Source organism: Pan paniscus, chromosome 4 (assembly GCF_029289425.2).
Source record: "Pan paniscus chromosome 4, NHGRI_mPanPan1-v2.0_pri, whole genome shotgun sequence".
Classification (NCBI taxonomy): domain Eukaryota; kingdom Metazoa; phylum Chordata; class Mammalia; order Primates; family Hominidae; genus Pan; species Pan paniscus.
In genome coordinates, this window is record NC_073253.2 from 78,786,554 (window position 1) to 78,808,578 (window position 22,025).

The window sequence follows — 22,025 nt, forward strand, 5'->3', positions numbered from 1 at the left end:
CAAAGGGTCTTTTGCTGACGATTGGTCTAGACGTCCATCGCTTTCGTTGACGCGCCAATCACCGCGCACAAGGCCCTGCGGTGGGCTGAACAGTTTTCCCTCCCTTGGCCCAGCTTTCTCAGGTTTGCTTTTTAATTCCCTCGGTTTCCTGTTCCGGAGGCGCGGGCGGTGCCACTGTCTTGGTACCTGCAGTAGTAGCCTGGCTTTGCTCTGACGGCGATCTCGCGGCCCGAGAGCCTTTTATAGGTAAAAGGGGTACTTTGCAAGTGTTAGAAGAGAGTTTCCGAGTGTCAGGATTTAAACGGGGCTGGAGTCTCCGGGGCTGGGGTGAAAAGCGTCCGGGAATTGGGGTCGGGCAGCCCCACTTCAGATCTGCAGCTAAGGGCAAAAGAGCGACCCTAGGCCTGGATCCCGCAAATAAGTGGAAGTGAAAAAGGAGACCTTTCATTCATTTGTGGAGCACACACTATGGTCCAGGCCTGGGGCCGCCCGGCTCTCGGAGGGGAGTGAGATCCTGAGCTTAGCGCCTGCCTCGTGGGGCGTACCATCTGGCGGGAGATGCAAACAGTAAATGTGCAGTTGTGGATCAGGATGAAGGTGACTGCCCTGCAGATCCACCTGGGGAAAGAGGGAGTTCTCAATAAAAATGTAGTCACACTTTAAAATTCTTTTTACATGCACTGACGTTCTGGCAGTGTTAACTATTCAAGACAGCTCCTTCAGTGTCTCTGCTTCCAAACCGCAACCGAGAAGAGACAGACGGAGAAAAGAGAGTTACTTTTCCAGGTGCAGTGAATTCCTTGACTTTTGAATTAAAGTCTGCATCCACAACACAGCCGGACTATGCCTTCAATAGGTCAATTTCATGATTAGTATTTTTAGATTTTCTAACTACTGAAACATCCATGAGGATCTGGCAATGAATGTTCAGCTCTTGTTACACACTGTACAAGAGTGTTCATGACCCTGACTTTTGCCCACCTCTAGGTGCGGCACACACCTTTGTGTTCCCCTAAGCCCTGCACATACCTCTTTTTTGTGTGTTTATTGCATTATTTTGTATTTTTAAAACACTTACTTGTATGTGGGTTCTGAGTTCCTTGAATCCTACAGGCTGTGTGTCTTATTATCTCTGAGTCTACAGGGCCTGGGACAGTGCTTCCCATGTATGGGCTCATTAAATATTGCATGACTCAGTGAAAAGGTCTGCTTTCTGTTGCGGAGGTACATGGAAGGGAAATGTACAGTAGCAACATGGAAACATATACTATTGGTGAGACAGTAAACATTTATTGACCACCGACTGTGTGTAGGTTGCTTTTCCTGGGGATATGAAGGATACAGAAATGACTGTGAATCAACCCATATCATCAAGGAGCTGATAATCTAGTGGAGGAGTTAGACATGTGCATACTTCATTATGATATGAGGCAGTCTCTGGTAAGTGCTGTAAAAGGATTAAGTATAGACTAAGTCTAGAGGGAATGGGATTACCTAAGGGAATCAGGAAGGGCTTCATAGAGGAGGTGGCATTTAAGATTGATAGATGGATAGAAAATCACTGGGCAGATTCATACGTTGGGAGATTTTTTTTTTTTTTTTTGAGATAGAGTTTCGCTCCTGTTGCCCAGGCTGGAGTGCAATGGCACGATCTGAACTCACTGCAACCTCTGCCTAGGGTGGGAGATTTTAGAGAGGAGAACGGGAGCAAAGAACTAGCTGGTTCTTTGTACTCGAATGGTAATCCGTTGGGAAAACATGGGGTAGTAGGGTCTTTCTGGGGAAGGTACTGGAGAACAAGCCTGGGTCCAGAGTCAATAGGGCCTTAAATGCCAAGCACAGAGTTTGAACTTGATTCTGTTGGCAGTGAGCAGCCTATGGTGGCAGGAACACCTGTCTGGGCCCCAGGTTTATCATGAGGGTACTGGACTGGATAATAGTAATAAGGAGTCAGGTGCAGTGACTCACGCCTGTAGTTCCAGCTATTTTGGAGGCTGAGGTGGGAGGATTTCTTGAGCCCAGGAGTAAGAGACAGCAGTGAGCTATGATTGCACCACTGCACTCCAGCTTAGGGACAGAGTAGACTTTGTGTCTTAAAAAAAAAATCAGATATTATTTGGTGCCTATTATTTATTAAGCACACTGACTGCTAGCATAATCTGAAATTATTTTCATGAGCCATTTGAAAGTCTACATAGTAAAGTTCTATTGATGAGACTTTTAGAAAGACTTTAGGAAAATGTTTCTATGTTACAGCTTTTTGTACTCAATATTTATGGAGTTTTTAAAAAATGTTTTGCTGAAGTTCAAGTATTTGGAAAATCATTCATGTTTACAGTGTTTTTCTGTGGGAGGAACTGAGAATGAAAATTAAGAATCATTAACTGGTGTGTTAACAAGATTCTGGTTATGTTTGAATTTGAATGCTGGTCTCACTGTGATTTTTGTGTTTGGTCTATGCCTACATGGTTTGTTTTTTTTTTTTTTTTTTTTTGAGACTGTCGCCCAGGCTGGAGTGCAGTGGCGCCATCTCAGCTCACTGCAAGCTCTGCCTCCCAGGTTCATGTCATTCTCCTGCCTCAGCCTCCCAAGTAGCTGGGACTACAGGCGCCCACCACCATGCCCGGCTAAGTTTTTGTATTTTTAGTAGAGACAGGGTTTCACCGTGTTAGCCAGGATGGTCTCCACCTCCTGCCCTCGTGATCCGCCTGCCTCGACCTCCCAAAGTGCTGGGATTACAGGCGTGAACTACCATGCCCGGCCTATGCCTACATGTTTTTACCATGAAGGAAACGAGAGTATGAAGGGGGAGAGGGGAAATGATATTTTTCCCAAGTCTTTTAACAAATTAGAGATGATCTATGCCTATAAGTCTTTTTAGCTGCTGATAGTTTTGAGTTGGCAAAACTAGTAATAATGACATTTTAAAATTTAAGGACATTAAAAATTTAGTTGGAAACTTTAGCACAGTTCAACATGCTTTTAATTTTGTTTGTAGGCTAAGTGTATTGGAAACTGCAAAATCAGTGTTATGGTAATTGCAGAAATATTTTGTAGCATTGGCAGTTTGGGAAACATGTTTATGTCTGTTTTATTCTTTCTGTTTTTTAGAGCTTATATTCTCTGTGGAAGATGTGACATATCCAGGCGGAACATCATGATGCAGGGCAACACATGGTGAGTGCCGTGATGGGAATGGCAATAGTTTGGGAGAACCGAGAGAGGAGCAGACATTGGTGCTGGGCTATAGAGGGTGGAAAGGATTTAGATACATGGGGAGAGGGGATAATGTGCTCATTCTTTCAACAGTGGGCACAATACAATAGAGGGCCATGCCCAGGGCTGGGAAGCCAGACCAGAACAGTTAATAGAAATCCCAGAGCGCTGCCCTGACAGCGCTTGCAGTTCCGAGGTGCAGGCAGACATTAAAGGTGGAATTAGGTCCTTAGAAGGTGGATTGTAATTATTGTAGGACCTGCTAAGAAGCAGCACAGAGTGTTGTGAGAGCAAGGAACCTAACAAAGCCCTGGGGTCAGTGACAGTGGTTGTAGAAAGGCCAGCAAGGATATTATTGTAATAGCCATGTAAGAGGTGATGGTGTGAAGTAGATGAATTCAGGAAATATTTATGAAGCAGAAACAATTGGATTTTTTGTTTATTTTTTATTAAGGGATAGTTGCCATATAAGTGACAGCAATTTTAAAGTAAATTTTTAGCTAAGGATGGGGGGTGAGGGAGGACAAGTCAGATGATTCCCTGTTATATGTCTTAAGGACTATTAATGGTGTCATTTATTGAGATAGGAAATACTAGGAAAAGAGCAAATGTTTGTCTTGGAGGGGAAGGTCATTAATTCCTTTTAGCATATGTTATGTTGAATTTGTTGGTCCAGGTCAGTGAGACACTCAAGGAGAGAGATGGGGTTGGTAATTGGCAGTGTGGGTCTGGAGCTCAGCAGTTGTGGGCTAAAGGTGTAACTTGGGAGTTTCTGACAGATTGATGTCAATTGAAGCAATGCAGGTGAGTAGCATCACTTTGGAAGAGAGAGTGAGCAGAGTGCCTGGGCTAGACCCCTGAGGAATACCAGACGGTTAAAGGCCCCCTAGCAGAGAAGAAGCTGGTATGGGAGACTGCCAGGAGGAACAGCCAGAGAAGTAGGAAGGCCACAGCGAAGGCGTCATGTCAGGAAGCCAAGAAACGCATCCATGGGGATGGGGGCTGGGGAGGCAACTGGACTGATTGCTGCACAGAGATCAAGCAAGGTGATTGAAAATGACCTTTGGTTTTCAAGACAAGGTGGGCACTGATCATGTCACTTATTGGAGAGGTGGTGGAAGCTGAAGTCGGATTAGAGTGAGTTAGAAGTATATACACTTTTGTCTTAGCTTGGGCTGCCATGACTAAATGCTATAGACTGGGTAACAGTAAACATTTATTTCTCACAGTTCTGGAGGCTGGCAGTCTGAGATCAGGGTACCAGCACAGCCAGGTTTCTGATGCATGCCCTCCTCCTGCCTTGCAGGTGGCTGCCTTCTTGTTGTAGTCTCACCTGGTAAGGGGTGGGTGGCAGGGATTTCTTTTCTCTTTCTCTCTTCATAAGGGTACTAATCCCATCGTAATTACCTCTCAGAGTCCCCACTTCCATATAGCATCACATCGGCGTTATGGTTTCATCAGCAGGGATTTTGGGATGGACACAAACATTCGGTCTGTAGCAACTTTTTCAGGTCATTTGACTGTAAAGGGGAGGACAAAGAAGGGGCAAAGTCAAGGGAGACCTGGAGGCCAAGGAAAGTACTTTATGTTGGAATAGACCTGAGCACTTTCAAATGCTGATGTGAAGGGTCTGGTATCAGGGAGAGGTGGAGGATTGCAGAGGGGGGGTGGTAATCCCAAATCTGCATTTGGAGATGGGAGTGGGGGCTGGGGAGGCAAGCCCCCTTGATCTTGTGAGGTCAAGATCAGAGGGGAACTTGAGCAAAGGCATGACAGCAAATGGTGAACAATGGGATGTTGAATTGGTCATTTTGGAAGTGGAGCAGCTTTAAGGAATGGTCGGTCCAGGGACTAAACATAGCAGTGGGCTGGGTGGCCAAGAAAGGGGAAGAGGAGTTTATTGAGCATGAGGGTTTCAGATGTTAGCAGGAACCCAGTATTAAATGGGTGGCCTATTCCAGTGGCTTGACTAGGGGGTCTTTGAGTTGCTCATCAAGATGGTCAGGCATTTATGAAACCCTGTTTACATAGTGAGGATTATTTTTTAAAAAAACTTTTCCCTTTTTCTTTTCTGCCATGAAGTCACAGAATGTCGTTCCACCCGGGACGAGGGTGTCCCCGAGGACGAGGAGGACATGGAGCCAGACCCTCAGCACCATCCTTTAGGCCCCAAAATCTGAGGCTGCTTCACCCTCAGCAGCCTCCTGTGCAATATCAATATGAACCTCCAAGTGCCCCTTCCACCACTTTCTCAAACTCTCCAGCCCCCAATTTTCTCCCTCCACGACCAGACTTTGTACCCTTCCCCCCGCCCATGCCTCCGTCAGCGCAAGGCCCTCTTCCCCCCTGCCCAATCAGGCCGCCTTTCCCCAACCACCAGATGAGGCACCCCTTCCCAGTTCCTCCTTGTTTTCCTCCCATGCCACCACCAATGCCTTGTCCTAATAACCCCCCAGTCCCTGGGGCACCTCCTGGACAAGGCACTTTCCCCTTCATGATGCCCCCTCCCTCCATGCCTCATCCCCCGCCCCCTCCAGTCATGCCGCAGCAGGTTAATTATCAGTACCCTCCGGGCTATTCTCACCACAACTTCCCACCTCCCAGTTTTAATAGTTTCCAGAACAACCCTAGTTCTTTCCTGCCCAGTGCTAATAACAGCAGTAGTCCTCATTTCAGACATCTCCCTCCATACCCACTCCCAAAGGCTCCCAGTGAGAGAAGGTCCCCAGAAAGGCTGAAACACTATGATGACCACAGGCACCGAGATCACAGTCATGGGCGAGGTGAGAGGCATCGGTCCCTGGATCGGCGGGAGCGAGGCCGCAGTCCCGACAGGAGAAGACAAGACAGCCGGTACAGATCTGATTATGACCGAGGGAGAACACCATCTCGCCACCGCAGCTACGAACGGAGCAGGTAAACCACTTGTGTGTAGTTCTTTAATGAACTGCAGAGGCCCAGGCACGGTCATTCTCCATTTATGACAACCAAACCAAAAGGATCCAGTAGGGCATCTTGATTTATATAAGGAAAGGAAGCACATTTTGGACTCTGTTGTCAAGAGGAAGAAACAACTGACAAATAAGTTGATGTCAGAAAAAAATTGCTTCTAAAAAGCATTCCAAATATATCAGTGTAGATTCATTTCAGTGAATATAAGACTTTTACTCTGCATAATACAGTTGACATTTTAATGATGATCCCATGAGATGAAAGATCTTGTATTTTTTGTGTTATCATAGATTAAATTATGTTCAATGTGATCATCATATCAGGTTATAGCATTTGAGTTTTTTTGGAACTGGCGATCTGCATGTTAATAAAGAATCAAATTAGTTAACAGGAAGGACTTTCTGAGTTTTAGGATAAGTAGAAATTTATTGTACATTGTTGCCTTCTTGGTTGGTTTCTTTGTAAAACGAAGTAAGATTATTTACACATTATGAAAGTTAGTTTTCAAAATATCTTTTTTTTTTTTTTTGGTGACAGAATCTCGCTATGTTGCCCAGGCAGGAGTGCAATGGCGAGATCTCAGCTCGCTGCAACCTCCACCTCCTGGGTTCAAGCAATTCTCTCACCTCAGCCTCCCAAGTAGCTGGGATTACAGGTGCACGTGACCACACTCGGCTAATTTTTTTTTTTTTTTTTTTTTTTGAGATGGAGTCTTGCTTTGTCGCCTAGGCTGGAGTGCAGTGGCGCAATCTCGGCTCACTGCAACCTCTGCCTCTGGGTTCAAGTGAATCTCCTGCCTCAGCCTCCTGAGTAGTTGGGATTACAGGCGTGCACCACCACGCCCAGCTACTTTTTGTATTTTTAGTAGAGACGGGGTTTTGCCATGTTAGGCAGGCTAGTCTCGAACTCCTGACCTCAGGTGATCAGCCCCCCTCGGCCTCCCAAAGTGCTGGGATTACAGGTGTCAGCCACTGAGCCTGGCCTAATTTTTGTATTTTTAGTAGAGACGGGGTTTTACCATGTTGGCCAGGCTGGTCTTGACCTCCTGAACTCAAGTGATCCACTCACCTTGGCCTCCTTAAGTGTTGGGATTACAGTTGTGAGCCACCATGCCTGGCCTAAAATTGCTTTTAATCTGATTTTGTTGCATTGAAATGGATTCTTACTGAAGAAAGTTGTATTTTAAAAATACTGTTTCATTCTATATTACATTTCTTTTTTCAAAAGATCAAATATGTATAAATATGAGAGAAATAATGTTTCAAGGAGGCATTTCTAAAACTGGGATTCTAGCTGGGCTTACAGAAATACTCTGAAGTTATATGCAACTTTTTTTGTGTGTGTGTTTTTCTAGAAGGAAACTTACATCAGGTTCTCAAAGAGGAGGGTGTGAGTCTGTTATCCCAAAAGCCTGAGAACCATTGGTTTATATGGAAAAATAAAAGACACATATCAATTGTGCTAATGTTTATTTATGCCTCAGTGAACCCTTACACTGATGAAGATTTGAGATCTTCTGTTGTCAAGCTAATTACGGTGCTTCTCTTTCTTTCCCCAGTAGTGTACTTACCTTCATTGTCTTGTGGAACTTTTGTGCTAAAAGTGTTTGAGCTCCCCAGACCAAGTCACTTCACTCTGGGTTTGCAGAGAGCTGGTCTTGGCTCTTGTTGCTCTGCAGCTGATTTAGGAACCAGTTCACATCTGTTTCCACATTTTTCTCATGGCTCTATCAATTTGGTTCTGACTGAACATTTTGCCAGTAAATTAAATGATAGTGGTCATTCTCTGCACTGAAGAGAGGGATTAGTGCTCAGAAGGTTCAGAAGGAAAATGCTTTGTTGCCTCTCCCTGGTGGCCTGGTAGAAGATAGAAGGGAATGTGTTACTTGTAGGGATGACTGATTTCTGGTGGGCCAAAGCTGAGTGAGAGTTGGTAGACTTTAAAAATCTTTTCAGCATGAACTACTGTTGCTGGTCAATATTCTGTGATGGACTAGTTGGCAAAGGCATAGGCATGTGATAGTTTTTTTTTTGTTTTTTTTGTTTTTTGTTTTTTGGAGACAAAGTCTTGCTTTTGTCCCCCAGGCTGGAGTGTGATGGCGCGATCTCGGCTCAGTGCAACCTCTGCCTCCCGGGTTCAAGTGATTCTCCTGTCTCAGCCTCCTGAGTAGCTGGGATTACAGGCACCTGCCACCACGCCCGGCTAATTTTTGTATTTTTAGTAGAGATGGGGTTTCACCATGTTGGTCAGGCTGGTCTCGAACTGCTGACCTCAGGTGATCTGCCTGCCTCAGCCTCCTAAAGTGCTGGGATTACATGTGTGAGCCACTGCTCCTGGCTGGCATGTGATAGTTAATGTTACAGTTTTATAGTGCAAATGTTAACTGGAAAGAGTAAATAGTTTGTAAATAGTTTTCTTCAGACTCTAAAGTAATTGTTAATAATTTTGCTTCTGGGAAAACATTTTGCAGCAAACATTCTAGATAGTGTTGTATTTCCGCCTCTGTTTTGAGATGCTATAATTAGAGGAGTTGTCAGGGCTCTGCTGTAAATCCTAAATTTTTCCATCAAGGCTTCAACTTGGAGTTATGTATTTGTTTGAAGAAACTCAGATGTCCTGTGAATTGCGGATCTCAGTAAAATCAAGTGTTGTAAGAATTACTTCTAACCTGATTTATCCTAAACCACACTCCTTTACTATGAGGATCTATATCTTTCTAAAACGATCTTTATTTATATTCGAGTTGTTTTATAATGTGCTTGGGGCATTTGCTCTGGAGCTGCCTAGTGGCATAGCTACATTATAATTGGCTCCCTTTGGGATATTAATTAGGTGGAATGTCAGTCATCTGTCTTATATGGCATGCTTCTGTGAAACAAACATGGAGCACATGAAGTCCTAATATAACTTCTAGAAGTATATTTGGAAAACTGAAACTTCATAAATTTGGATTGTGTTAAGTTTATGCAAATTCCATAGTCTGTTTTCTTGTTGCCCCTCCCCTGCTTCTTAGGGTAAGTGAATCTATCCTTTTACAAATTCTGTCTTCCCTATTTTTCTCTGCCTCCAAAATGTGGTTGAATAACAATTGCAAGATTGTCTTAGGGTGGACTGTTTTTAGAAAAGTCTGTGAAAAAGTGGATATATGTATTTGTTGTCATGAAAAATGAAAGTTACTCCAGGGATAAGGAAAGAAATCGCTACAGGCAGATGTAGTGCACCAAGCACACTGTTGAGCAGAGTGGTAAGGATGTGTGCCCTGGGCTTCACCTAGCTAGGGAGTGCTACCACGCAAGAATTCTCACGGCTGACCTTGTGACAGTAAATGTGTAGCTATTGGAGAACTACCCTAATGTACCTAAGGAATATCTTAATGTTTGCAAACAAGGAAGAATCTTGGGAAAAGTAACACAAACATAGCTTTTCTTGCTTTAAAAGAATTTGTCTTAATAGTGTTACTAATGTGGTTTATATCCAAATTGGTCTTTTCAAGTCCTACCCACTCAGAGGTACCAGTCATCATTAGAAGTGTTATTCTTTTTTTTTTTTTGAGGCGGAGTCTCGCTCTGTCGCCCAGGCTGGATAGAAGTGTTATTCTTAAATGCAAAATTCTATTGGCTATATGGTAAAAAAAAAATATATTAGAAATATCCTCTAATTAGAGTTTTTATTTGGAAATGTAGGCAATTATTTTTTTCAACAGCCGTGCCATTACAAATTACATATATCTTTGACATGTGGCATGGTTCACTAATTTCTATACAATAACTAAGATTTACTGCCCAAATGTAAACTGTGATTTTAGAAGCGTATGAGATGAAGAATGTAGAATCCAAATCTCTGGCTGCTTTATTTGGGATAGCTGGTATATATCTGAGGATTGTATATATATCAGAAACATTATTCAAAGGAGTCTTCCTTTAGAACAGGGGAATCTTTAAGTGGAAAGCAATTTCTATTTTAATACCTAAGCACTCACCGATCTCTGTCAGTTTTGTAAGTTCTATTTTCAATGTATTGACATTTCTGTTTGGTGATAGGTTGGGGGATATTTTTGAGTTCAAACATTTTAATGGTCTTCTTTCTGGACTCAGGTTAATATAGCATTTTATTTTTCCTGTTCTAAGATTGGAAGGTTACTTCCTTTAGACTTGTAGTTCTGATTCAGACACACTAGAGTTCAGATTTCTCTTCTAGGTCCTCATTGTTAAATAGGCTCAAAAGCTATTAATATTATTAAACCCCAGTTTTACATTGGAAGGTTTTAAAAATTCCTCATCTATTTTTTTTTACATTAAGTAAGCCCAACATCTCTATTTAGTTTTTTTTCCAGATGAAAAATAGCATTCGAGTGACTTAGTCATGGCCTCATGGCAGGTTAGTGATAGCTAGATCTACAACTCAAGCCTATAAGCCATAAGCATTAAGAGCTCTTTCATTATAGAACCTTGTCCTAATTTTCACTATAAAAGCTTTATAATTTACATTTATTTGATAGGTGAAATAGAGCATTTTTTAGAAATCAATAGGATGTGGAGTTCTTTAGAGTTTTCCCTCTAGGTTAAATAACCAAGGATTGGCTGATTGCAAGGTTTTAAAGGAAGATTAGGATAAAATTCCCATTATTGCGTAGCATCATGTATGACTTCTTTCTTTAAAGAAATCTGCAAAAATTCTCCAAGTTAGTTAACTTCTGTAAAGTGAAAAGCTCCTTTATCCTCTAATAAATTAAGAAGGCATAAAAATGTCCCCCAGTGAACAGTGCCTGAAAAATTCCTAGATGTGGTCCATTTATTTACAAGATGAATTCAGTGAAAAGAGATGGTGTTTTTGAGTCTTTCTGTTGAAAACAGCTCTGTGTATTAATTCCTTTAAGAGAGCGAGAACGGGAGAGACACAGGCATCGAGACAACCGAAGATCACCATCTCTGGAAAGGTCCTACAAAAAAGAGTATAAGAGATCTGGAAGGTAAGCAAGGAGTTGACACTGAAAGAAGTCATAGGATTATCTCCTTGAATTCAGATTTTGTGCTTGTATGGAGCAACAGCCAAGTCTTCATAATGGCCTCAGAGTCTGTCCAAGATGACCTGTGAAAAGCTAAAGCAGACTGTAATTTAAAATACTTTACTTTCAAGATGCATTGATTATGCACAAGGAAAATCTTGATAAATTTCCAAAAATTGGAAATTATACAGACCACTTTTTCTGACCACAGTGCTATAAAACTATACATTAATCATTTTAAAAAACCTTGGAAATTCATAATTATGCTCTTAAATTTACATGTTTCAGAAAAAAAGAGCAAAACTGCAGTCATATTTTCATTAGAAAATGACATTGAGATTGCTATCACCCAAAACTTAAAGGGTGTAATCAATTCTATATCTCGAAGTAAAATTTTGTGGTCTTACATTAATATAATGGTAATGAAGAACAGCACTCTAGAATCTGACAGATTCGGGGTCAGTTATTAGCTCTCCCAATTTTATTACTGGGCAAAGTTATCAGTGTCTTCGTTTGTAAAATAAGGACAGTTATATATACCTTCTTGAGTGATAAGGGGTCATTGAGATAATGCATGTCAAACACTTAGAACTGGGCCTGAAGTAAGTGCCAAATAAATGGTAACTATGTATATAATTATTATCTGAGCACTTGGCTATAGAAATTGGTGGAGCTTAAGAAAAGCAGAAAAAGGGATTTAAAGATAAATTAATGAAATGGAAATAGAACTACAGTGATATAACTATATTGTAAGTAAATGCAAATACAATTTTTAAAGTGGGAAATAAAAGAAAAATCTACATAACATTAGGTTTGAGAAAGTGTATTATTACAGGAAGGAAAAGAAATTTAAAAATTTAAAACCGTTTAAAAAATTAACTTGAATGTGATGGGTTGATTTCTAAGAAAACAAAAATTAATTTCACACAAGAAGCAGAAAACTTTAATAGGTCAATAACTCTGGAAAAATGGAAAAAGCTTACTCTGCACCACCTCTAAAAAAAGCTTTAAAGTGGTCTTGAACACTAAAAAAAGATGGAAGGAAAGCTCAGCTCATTCTGTAGTAGCAGGAAAAACCAGATGGCAAAACCTAACCAAGGGAAAAAAAATGACACAAAAACGACACAGCAATCTCTCTTACAAATATGGATATAAAAACACGAATTAGGATATTAGCAAGTGTTTTCAGTAGTTTGTTAAAATAATGGATAGAGTTTATTCCAAGACTGCATGGATAGAAAAGTTAATATTAGAAAATCTGTATTGTATGTGTCAAAATCTGTAGGGTTATCTCAGTACTTACCTTTTAGGTATTTAAACTAAAACCAGCATCCATATGTGAGTAAAAACTAGTAAACTAGAAATATTAACAGTTGTCTTTAACATGATGAAGAATGCTAGCTCACGATGAACCTGATGGATACCATCCCCAAAGAGTCAAATGTGGTGTTGAAACCTGCAGGCCTTTCCTATACAAATTTGAAAAAAGGCAAGGAGGCCGCATTGCTTATCATTGTTACTGAATATCCTTGTGATACAATCAACATGGTAATTAAAAACATGGTGTTTTTGTGTGTCCCGGGTATTGTACTGGTATGGGTGATATAGGCATTAACAAAGGCCCCCACTTAATAGGAAAAGGAAAGTTAAGTGCTGTAAGTGCGTTTGATAGGACACTTACATGTTGCTCTGGATTAGATGAGATTAATTAGGAAGGATGAAATGCCATGGGTTAGATGGGATTAATTAGGAAAGATGAAAAGAGGGCCTGAGGAGGAGGAGAGGAGACAGGAGAAAAGCCAGGGTATTGTGTCAGTGGACATCATTGAGGACCTATTTGAGGTGGATGATTTTTAATGTATAAGTGCTGGAAATAGCCTCGGTTTAATGGTTTCTTCTCTAATGCCTGGTAGCTAGCAGAGAAGGTAGACTTGAATTCTGTAAGTTCTGACTAACGCAGCAGAAAATAAAAATTAGAGATGGAAATACTGTGAGGGGGAAAATTTACCAGTTTGCACTGTGGCATATTGGTAAGAAGAAACATTGGGAGTTTGGATTTTGAATTTTGGAGTGCCTGAGACACTTACCTAAAAAAGATCTTTTGTTTCTGTGTTGAAATGCCCTTCTCAAAGTGTTAAAAAAAAATATTAACTGATGTTCACAACAACTGACCCTGACCATTCATTACATCATTCACAACGCCTGCTTAAAAGGATGGGTGAGGATGTCTTTTGCCTGTGTTTCTTGGCAATAAAACATTTGGTGGAATTTCTTTTTAGAACATGCTGAAATGTCTGTATCAACCATATTAGCATTTAACTACCACTTTTAGCTTTATCGTATTAGGCAAGTGACTGATTTTCAAAGCTGTTGCCTCCTTTGTAGGGGATGTTAATATCTGCCTCCTAGGCTTGCTGTCAGGATTAAATGTGAAATGTCAGTAAAGTGCTTAGCAGGGTGCCAGCCTCAGAGTAAGCACCAAAACAAACCAAAAAGAGTCCCTAGGAGCTAAGAGTTGCCATTATTACCTGACAGTATTTTAACAGCCTTTTAAGTAAAAAGGACTACCTGGTTAGAAAATGTAATGCAAAGACAAATTAAAATTCACTATGGAAAGTTATTAATAAATCATTTAAGCATCTTGTAATGCATAGGACCAATGGGAAGAAAACTATAAAATGTAGCTGATGACAAAGAGGGTGATGTAATAAAAGGAAGGTATGTCCTTTTCCCGTAGTGGATGACCATGTCGTAAAAATACCAGTTTTCTTCACAATATAGTCATGTACCACATGGCATTTCAGTGACAGACTGTATACAATGTTGGTCCCAAAGATTATAATACCTTATTTTTTTACTGGACCTTTTCTATGTTCAAATATGTCTAGTTACATAAATATTTACCACTGTGTTACAGTTGCCCACAGCATTCAGTGCAGTCACATGCTGTACAGGTTTGTAGCCTAGTAGCAACAGGCTATACCGCCTGTCTGAGGCGAGTAGTAGGCTATACCATCTAAGTTTGTGTAGGCACACTGTGATGTTTGTACAGTGATGAAATCACCTAAGGACTCATTTCTTAGAATATATCTCTGTTGTTGTTAGTGACATATGACTGTAATCTATAATTTTAATGTAACTTCAGTTAAAGTACTTTTTCTTTTTTTTTTAGTTTTTAAAAATGTAAAAAGAGATGGGGATCTTGCTATGTTGCCCAGGTTGGTCTTTGAACGACTGGCCTCAAGTGATCTTCCTACCCCGGCCTCCCAAAGTGCTAGGATTACAGGCATGAGCCACCATAACTGACCCTAAGTACTGGCTTTAGGACTTCATAATGACTCTTTAATTTTTCCTTGGAATAGAAGTTAGGATAATGAAGAAAAATAGTAATGCAAGGATACTTACTCTGGAAGAATTAAAGGTTCTGGAAATATATAATAATTTTAAAAATTTGATATGGGTTAAATAGATCATTGAAACAACTACAGAGCAACATTCAAGAATATATATTACGTACATCTAATAAATATGTAAAGCTATATGTGATAAAGAATATGTTTTTTTCAAATCAGAGGAGAAACTGGCAATTGGTGAGCCATTTGGAGGAAAAATTGAGATTAGATTTCTGCCTTACACCTTGGAGACAGAGAATTAAAAATTGTGTTAAAAGTAACTGATGAAAATATAAAATCTTTTTTTAACCCTGGGATAGGAAATGGCTTCCAAGCATACTAAGGCAGGAAGCATAAAAAGATCTCTAGATTTGACTTTATAAAAGTTGTATGTAGCAACAAACAAACAGATTTCAAAGCAAGAAACTGGAAACGGTTACAATGCATATGACAGAGGGAGGACAGTTATCTTAATGAAAACTGTTTCAACAAATTAAAGACTCTAATCATAATTTTAAAAAATTTGCATAGCCTGTGACCAGAATGTTCACAAAAGACTTAAGCATGAAACATATTCATTTCAATATTGATAAAATACTTCAAATTAAATTATATGAAAATACTGTTTCATCAGAATGGCAAAGATTAAAAATAACCATAGTGACAGGATGTGTGGAAATGGGAACTCTTATGTGGTTTTGATGGTAGTCTAAACGAGTACTGCCTAACTAGAGAGAAGCCTTAAAAAGTATGCATTTGGGAAAGAATCTGACAAGTGTGCAAAGAACACAAATGTGTTCATGATAGCATTGTTTATGGTGGAAGAGAAGTAAATGTTAACCTAAATGACTATTATTAGTTTTGTTAAATTATGGTATATACATATAAAAGAATAATAATGTACCTATTAAAAATGCTCCAAATATATAATTATTGAAATAGGTGTTCCTGATTTACTACTGAATGAGAAGGTCAGGCTATAACATTAAAACATTTGTGAAATATAGTGATTTTCTCTGAGTGGTGTTATGTGTGGTTTTTATGTTTGTGCTTTATTTTTTTCTACAGCGAACATACATTGACAGTATTTTTTCTGGTAACAAAACTAATGATGCGTATTGTAATGTTTAGAAGTTATATAAATAATATGTATAATCTTTCTAATCCTCCCAAAGTATACATACCTACACACATATATATACATACAGACTTTCCCTGTTAGAAAATTACAAGTTAGTGGTAGAGTTAATGAGAATACTTATTACTTTGATCTGGATGTAAACTTACATGGATAGTAGTAAGTTTGTTAGTGGAGCTGTGAAGGCTACCAGCTGATCTTACAAAGCAGTTTTTCTACTTAGCTGGATTCTCAAGGTCTCTGTGTTCTACCTAAATTTCTTGGGCTTAAATTAAAATCTACCCTGTAGGTTTTGTTGTTATTGTTGTTTTGAGACAGCATTTTGCTCTGTTGCCCAGGCTGGAGTGCGTGGTGCAATCATAGCTCACTGCAGCCTCAGCCTTCCAGGCTCACGTGATCCTCCCACCTCAGCCTCCTGAGTAGCTGGGACTGCAGGTGTGCACCAACATGCCTGGCTAATTTTTGTATTTCTTGTAGAGACAGGGTTTCACCATGTTACCCAGGCTGGTCTGGAACCCCTGGGCTTAAGTGATCCTCCCGCCTTGGCCTTCCAAAGTGCTGGGATTACAGATGTGAGCCACCACTCCCAGCTGACCCTATAGGTTTTTCCCTCCAAGTACATCCATAGGATGGGTCTTTGCAGATTTCAAGCCCCAGGAAGTCAGGGAGATGGAGTTGTTTTTTCATCTTTCTTTATTGACTGAGTTAATATTAATATCTGTGAGGACCAACATTAGGCAAAGTGTTGGTTCACCAAGTAGTAATGCCCAAGACTGGGGTTCCAGAGACAGTTAGGGATGACATAACTGGTTCACTCTTGGATTATAATTATAGTCCTCAGGCCAAATTTATGGCCATATTGAGACCCTGTTTTGTGAAGTCTTAAAATCTTTTTTTCCTGGCAAAGACAGATGTGGAGGATTCAAAACTGGTATTCTCATTGCTGAAATTGTCCATATGTGGACATTTCCAAACATTTTGCAAATATCTTTTTCTTTTAGGAGTTACGGTTTATCGGTTGTTCCTGAACCTGCTGGATGCACACCAGAATTACCTGGGGAGATTATTAAAAATACAGATTCTTGGGCCCCACCCCTGGAGATTGTGAATCAGTAAGTAGATCTGGGGTGGGGCCTGGGAATTTGTATTTTTAAACAAGTAAACTTCAGGTGATTCTGATGCCACCAGACTGGTATTTGGGAGTCACTGGTTTAACAAAAGTACACACGGTGATTTGGCATGGTATTCATATTTTAGGTGAAAAATGCACCAAACAGGTGAAATAGAATAGTTTTTACAATGGAAGAGTATTTTTAATAATTAACCTCCTTTGCCCTCTTTTGAAGTCGCTCCCCAAGTAGGGAGAAGAAGAGAGCTCGTTGGGAGGAAGAAAAAGACCGATGGAGTGACAACCAGAGTTCTGGCAAAGACAAGAACTATACCTCAATCAAGGAAAAAGAGCCCGAGGAGACCATGCCTGACAAGAATGAGGAGGAAGAAGAAGAACTTCTTAAGCCTGTGTGGATTCGATGCACTCATTCAGAAAACTACTACTCCAGTGACCCCATGGATCAGGTGGTAGGTCTGAAGTAGCAGACAAGCTGTAGACCAGGGTTTCTCGGCGTTGTCACTCTCGGCCTTTGGGGCTGGATAAATTCTTGATTGTGGGGACTGCCCTATGCATTGTAGGATGTTTAGCGGCATCTCTGGGCTCTACCTGTTAGATGCCAGTAGTACCCCTCCCCAGTTGTGATTACCAAAAATGTCTTCAAATATTGCCAAATGTCCCCTGGGGGGAAAAGATCACCCCCAGTTGAGAATCACTGTTACAGACAAAAGCCGTTTTAAAAAGCTAAAAGCCAAGAGTGCAGTAGGTTAATTGAAATATCTTTTTATAATGCATTTTTATTTATTTATTTTTGAGACAGGGTCTCGCTCTGTCACCCAGGCTGGAGTGCAGTGGCACCATCGTGGCTCACTGCAGCCTTGATCTTCCAGGCTCAAGTGATTCTCCCACTTCAGCCTGCTGAGTAGCTGGAACTACGGGGCACGTGCCACCATGACTGGCTAATTTTTTTTTTATTTTTTAGTAGAGATGAGGTCATACTATGTTGCCCACTCTGGTCTCGAACTCCTTAGCTCAAGCAATCCTCCTGCCTTGGCCTCCCAAAGTGCTGGGATTACAGGTGTGAGCCACTGTGCCCAGCCTATTCTACATTTTTAATGATACTGGTAGTCTCAGTACTGGTGGTTTCATAAGCTTTCACATGTAACTAGTTTATGCAGTTTGTAGTGTGTATGTGTATATGTGTGTGTGTGTGTGTGTTTTTTCTCCAAAATGAAAAATAAGGAAGAATTTGAGTTTGTCTCTTCGAAGTGTATCCTTGACCAAAAGAGCACCAACCCTACGAAGTTGCCCATGCATATTGGCTAGTTTTGTAGAAAGGGAGAGCCATTGTCACCCTTAATGAATGGGCTGGAGGGAGGACTCCTAGAGCACATGCTGCCAGGGCCGGGGCGCCTGTGGTGGTACAGCCGGCGCGCTCATTGCCATGGCAGACTCCACCACTATTTCTACATGCTCACTTCTCTTTTCTTTCTTCCATCTCCATTTTATTTTCTGTCACTGTCACCTTTTTGCTCTCTCTTCCCCTCTTCCCCCTAGGCGTTATGCCTCCATCCTGTTAGGCATATTTGCCACAGAGTAGGCATGTAGTAATGTTCATTGATTAAATGAATGAGTGGACATCTCATTCATTTAATTAATGAACTCGTGCAGATTTAGGGCATGAAAAGTTGCAGATGTTAGATTTAGTGCATGGGATTAGATAAGAGATAAGAGAGGGTTGTGTTATTTGGAATTTTGTGAAAATAGCTTCTATTTGGATTCGTATCTGTGGGGAGCTTGAAAGGAGATTTCTGTGTTTTTGGAAACAAAGGATTTGAGAAGTCTCTCATAGTGGTGTGATATTTTATTTGATAAATTAGAGCAGGCTTTTAAGTCATAGTTGATGTGGTACAGGGAAGGGAAAGCTCACATACTGTGCACTTTCACGGTGCCCGAATGTTACTCCATGCTTCTCGTGTTGTCTTAGTTGACCCTGAAAACACCCCTGGCAAGAAGGTGGTTCTGTCCGTTAGAAATGCTGCTAGGAGTAATAACACCTGACTAAGTGGGACTTAAACAAGCTGGGTTTGTTCTTCTCATAATAAGGTACCTGGAGGGAGGCCATGGCTGGTGTTCACTGAGTGGCTCAGTGATGGCAGGCCCTGCTGTCTTCCTGAGCATCTTCCACAGTTGCAGGATGATGCAGGACTAGCAGGCCTCAGGTCCTTACACACCCGCGTCCCCACACGCAGGACGCAGAAGGCATGTTGGGTGAGCATTCTTCTAGTGTCTTGCCCGAGCTCTCCTTTCATCCCTTGACTCCGCTTCCATCCCTTTACCAGAGCCATGTGACATGCCTACCCCAGGGATTCGTTTTTCCTTACTGCCATGACAGAGTTCCACAAATGGCATGGCTTGAAACCACACACATTTGTCATCTCACAACTTGGGAGGTCAGAAGTCCAGCGTGGGCCTCACTGGCTCCATCAGGATGTCGGCAGATCTGTGCTCCTTTATGGAGGCTCTGGAGAAAATCTGTTTTCTTGCTCATTCAGGTTGCTGGCAGAGTTCAGTTGCTTGTGTCTGGAGGACAGAGGACCTTGTGTCCTTGTTGGCTGTCAGGTGTGGGCACTTCTTGGTTCCTCCAGGCCGTGTGCATTCCTTGACTTGTGGATCCCTTCCTCTGTCTTCAAAGCCAGCAATGGCGGTCGAGTCCTTCTCATGTTTTGAATATCTCTTGCCTCTTTTTCTGTTGTATCTCTGACCCCTGTTGGCAAAGGTTACCTGATTTTAAGGATTCCTGTACTAAGATTGGGTCCTCCCAGCTGCAAATCCTTTTTGCCATGTAAGTTAACATATATATTTAATTTCTGGGGATTAGGACATGGACATCTTTGGGAGGGGCTGGTGGCTCAGCCTACCTTCCCAGAGATCAGGAGTTCTCTTCTCCAAATCTTACAGAATCCTGCTTCTATTAGGAAGAAGGGAAGAATGGCTGCCATAGGTGTTATTATTCTTAAAACAATAAAGATGAAGACACTGAAGTTCAGGGAGTTTAAACAGGCAGGGCTGGTTGTTTTTTATTACATTGTTATGAGTATATTAAAACTCCAGTGTAGGAGGAAGACTGATAAACTCAAAAGGCAGACATTTGCCTTTGAGTTTTGTCGTCTGTGGTGCAGAGAAGGTGGTGAGAATGTCAAAGCTATACTGGCATCGCCACTCCCAACAATGAGATGGGGCCTGAATTATCCCCTCTTCTGGGTACCAGATTTTATGATTTGCCTTAATTTTACATTTGACAGGTCTGGTTTTTACATTTTAAGGCTACTAAGTCAGAGTGTGGACATGTAAAGTGATTTTCAACCTGGAAATTGAGTGAGGAAAAGTGGAAAATTTTCTCTAGGAATCTGTTGCAGAGTCCCGTGTTTGTGGTATGTGTTTGTGTGTGTGTGGGAGAGAGTGTGTGCGTGTTTATGTCCTCGTGTTTAAGGCATGAGAGTGTGTGTGTGTGTGTGTGTGAGAGAGAGAGGGGATATATAGGATATTTCTTATTGCTCGATGGATTGATATAGGAGAAGATAGGTTATCAGTGATTTTCAGTAGGAAGTGTACATTCCCTACGAGGGTATTTGATGTCAGTTGTCATGATTCTCTGAGGGTCATGATTTTTAAAAAAATGTCATATTAATAGGGCATAGATGAACTGTTCTAATGTTTCTTTTCTGTTTTTTTTTTTTTTAGATGAGGTCTCTCTATGTCACCCAGGCTAGAGTATAGTGGCACAGTCATAGTCATAGCTCACTGCATCCTCCAACTCTTGGGCTCAAACAGTTCTCCTGCCTTAGCCTCCCAGGTAGCACAGGCACACACCACCTGGCTAATTTTTTTCTTTTTCATAGAGGTGGGGTCTTGCTATGTTGCCCAGGCTGGTCTTGAACTCCTGGCCTCGAGCAATCCTCCTGCCTCTGCCTCCCAAAGTTGCTGGGATTACAGGCGTGAGCAAGCATGCCTGGCCTGTTCTAATGTTTCTGAATGTTGGCAAGGCACATTTACCTGAAGACTGTGTCAGCGATAAGTGTGTGTTTGATTCAGAGTATGATTGCCAGTACTTGAGCATTTTGTTTTCAAATGTTTGTTAAATTGAGGGTTGAAAAATAGCATCTTGCTGTTAAAAATGCTTTGATTACCTGTGAGATCTTACATATCTTTGATTTGATCGTTACTGATATAGTTCCTAATATTGATCCTTTATTTTTAAAAGGGAGATTCTACAGTGGTTGGAACGAGTAGGCTTCGTGACTTATATGACAAATTTGAGGAGGAGTTGGGGAGCAGGCAAGAAAAGGCCAAAGCTGCTCGGCCTCCGTGGGAACCTCCAAAGACGAAGCTCGATGAAGATTTAGGTGAGTCAGAGTCACTAACTAGCCTGAGACCCTTGCGATTATAGCTTCATTCCTAAATTTTGGGGAAATACCCTTGAGAGTCCCACATTGAGATTTCTTCTTTTTCATTTTATTTTTCTTAATTACAGTCAGTAAGATACATAGCAGTAGAACTTCCTTCTTTTTGATCGTATTTTTCCTTAGTTCATTTGGCAGAATACAGCAGTGACCTCATTTGCAAGGCATGCTAACAAGGGTGCCCCTTGGAGAGTTGTCCAGTCGGAAGAGTTCAGCATCTTTCCGAGAGCAGGAGCCCATGCCCCCTGCCTCTCATGAGGACAGGTGTCCTTCCTTGGCCCTCTCCTTTGCCAGGTGCGCCTGGTTTGATGAGGGAAACAGCGACTATAGCCCAGCTCTGTTTGAAGGTTTCTCTCCACTTGTGTAGACAGTTTGCATAGCTTTTTCATAAGGTGGTCTATTTTTTCATGTGTATGTTCTGAGGTTCCAAGTAGGTTGTGAGATCTTTGAGAATGGAAATTGCTTTTTATCACTTTGTATCCTTAGCCCCTAACAGAATGCCATGCACAGATGAGACATTCAGTGTGCATTTAGCTACATGTTCTCTCTGGCTCTCATCTGCCCACCTCCATTACATCCCACACGCTGAGAGGCAGTTATCCATACTGGGCAAAGACACCTGAGTTGGGAGTTGGATGGCCTGGGTTTGAATCCCTGCTCTACCACCTACTTGATATGTGACCTTGGGCCACAGGTTCATCTCCTTAGATTTTTCCCATTTGTAAAATAGGGATGACAGTAGACAGTAGCA

At 41.3% G+C, this 22,025-nt stretch overlaps 1 protein-coding gene across 20 annotated transcripts in view; it reads left to right on the forward strand.

Annotated features, from left to right (window-relative positions):
• Positions 1 to 110: 110 nt before the first annotated feature.
• Positions 111 to 22,025, forward strand: part of DROSHA (drosha ribonuclease III) — a 131,221-nt gene continuing 109,306 nt past the window's right edge. For 2 of the 20 annotated variants that reach the window (XM_055112470.2, XM_055112474.2), the window contains exons 1-8: positions 111 to 246; positions 696 to 786; positions 1,314 to 1,440; positions 3,112 to 3,177; positions 5,299 to 6,132; positions 11,045 to 11,137; positions 17,050 to 17,281; positions 21,076 to 21,217. In XM_055112470.2, coding sequence (XP_054968445.1) covers positions 3,158 to 3,177; positions 5,299 to 6,132; positions 11,045 to 11,137; positions 17,050 to 17,281; positions 21,076 to 21,217 — 1,321 coding nt within the window. In that variant the 5' untranslated portion in view covers positions 111 to 246; positions 696 to 786; positions 1,314 to 1,440; positions 3,112 to 3,157. Of the gene's footprint in view, positions 247 to 695; positions 787 to 1,313; positions 1,441 to 3,111; positions 3,178 to 4,024; positions 4,263 to 5,298; positions 6,133 to 11,044; positions 11,138 to 16,704; positions 16,816 to 17,049; positions 17,282 to 21,075; positions 21,218 to 22,025 lie in introns of those variants that run through there. The other 18 variants (XM_055112469.2, XM_055112473.2, XM_034960233.3 and 15 more) reach the window with 14 other exon arrangements.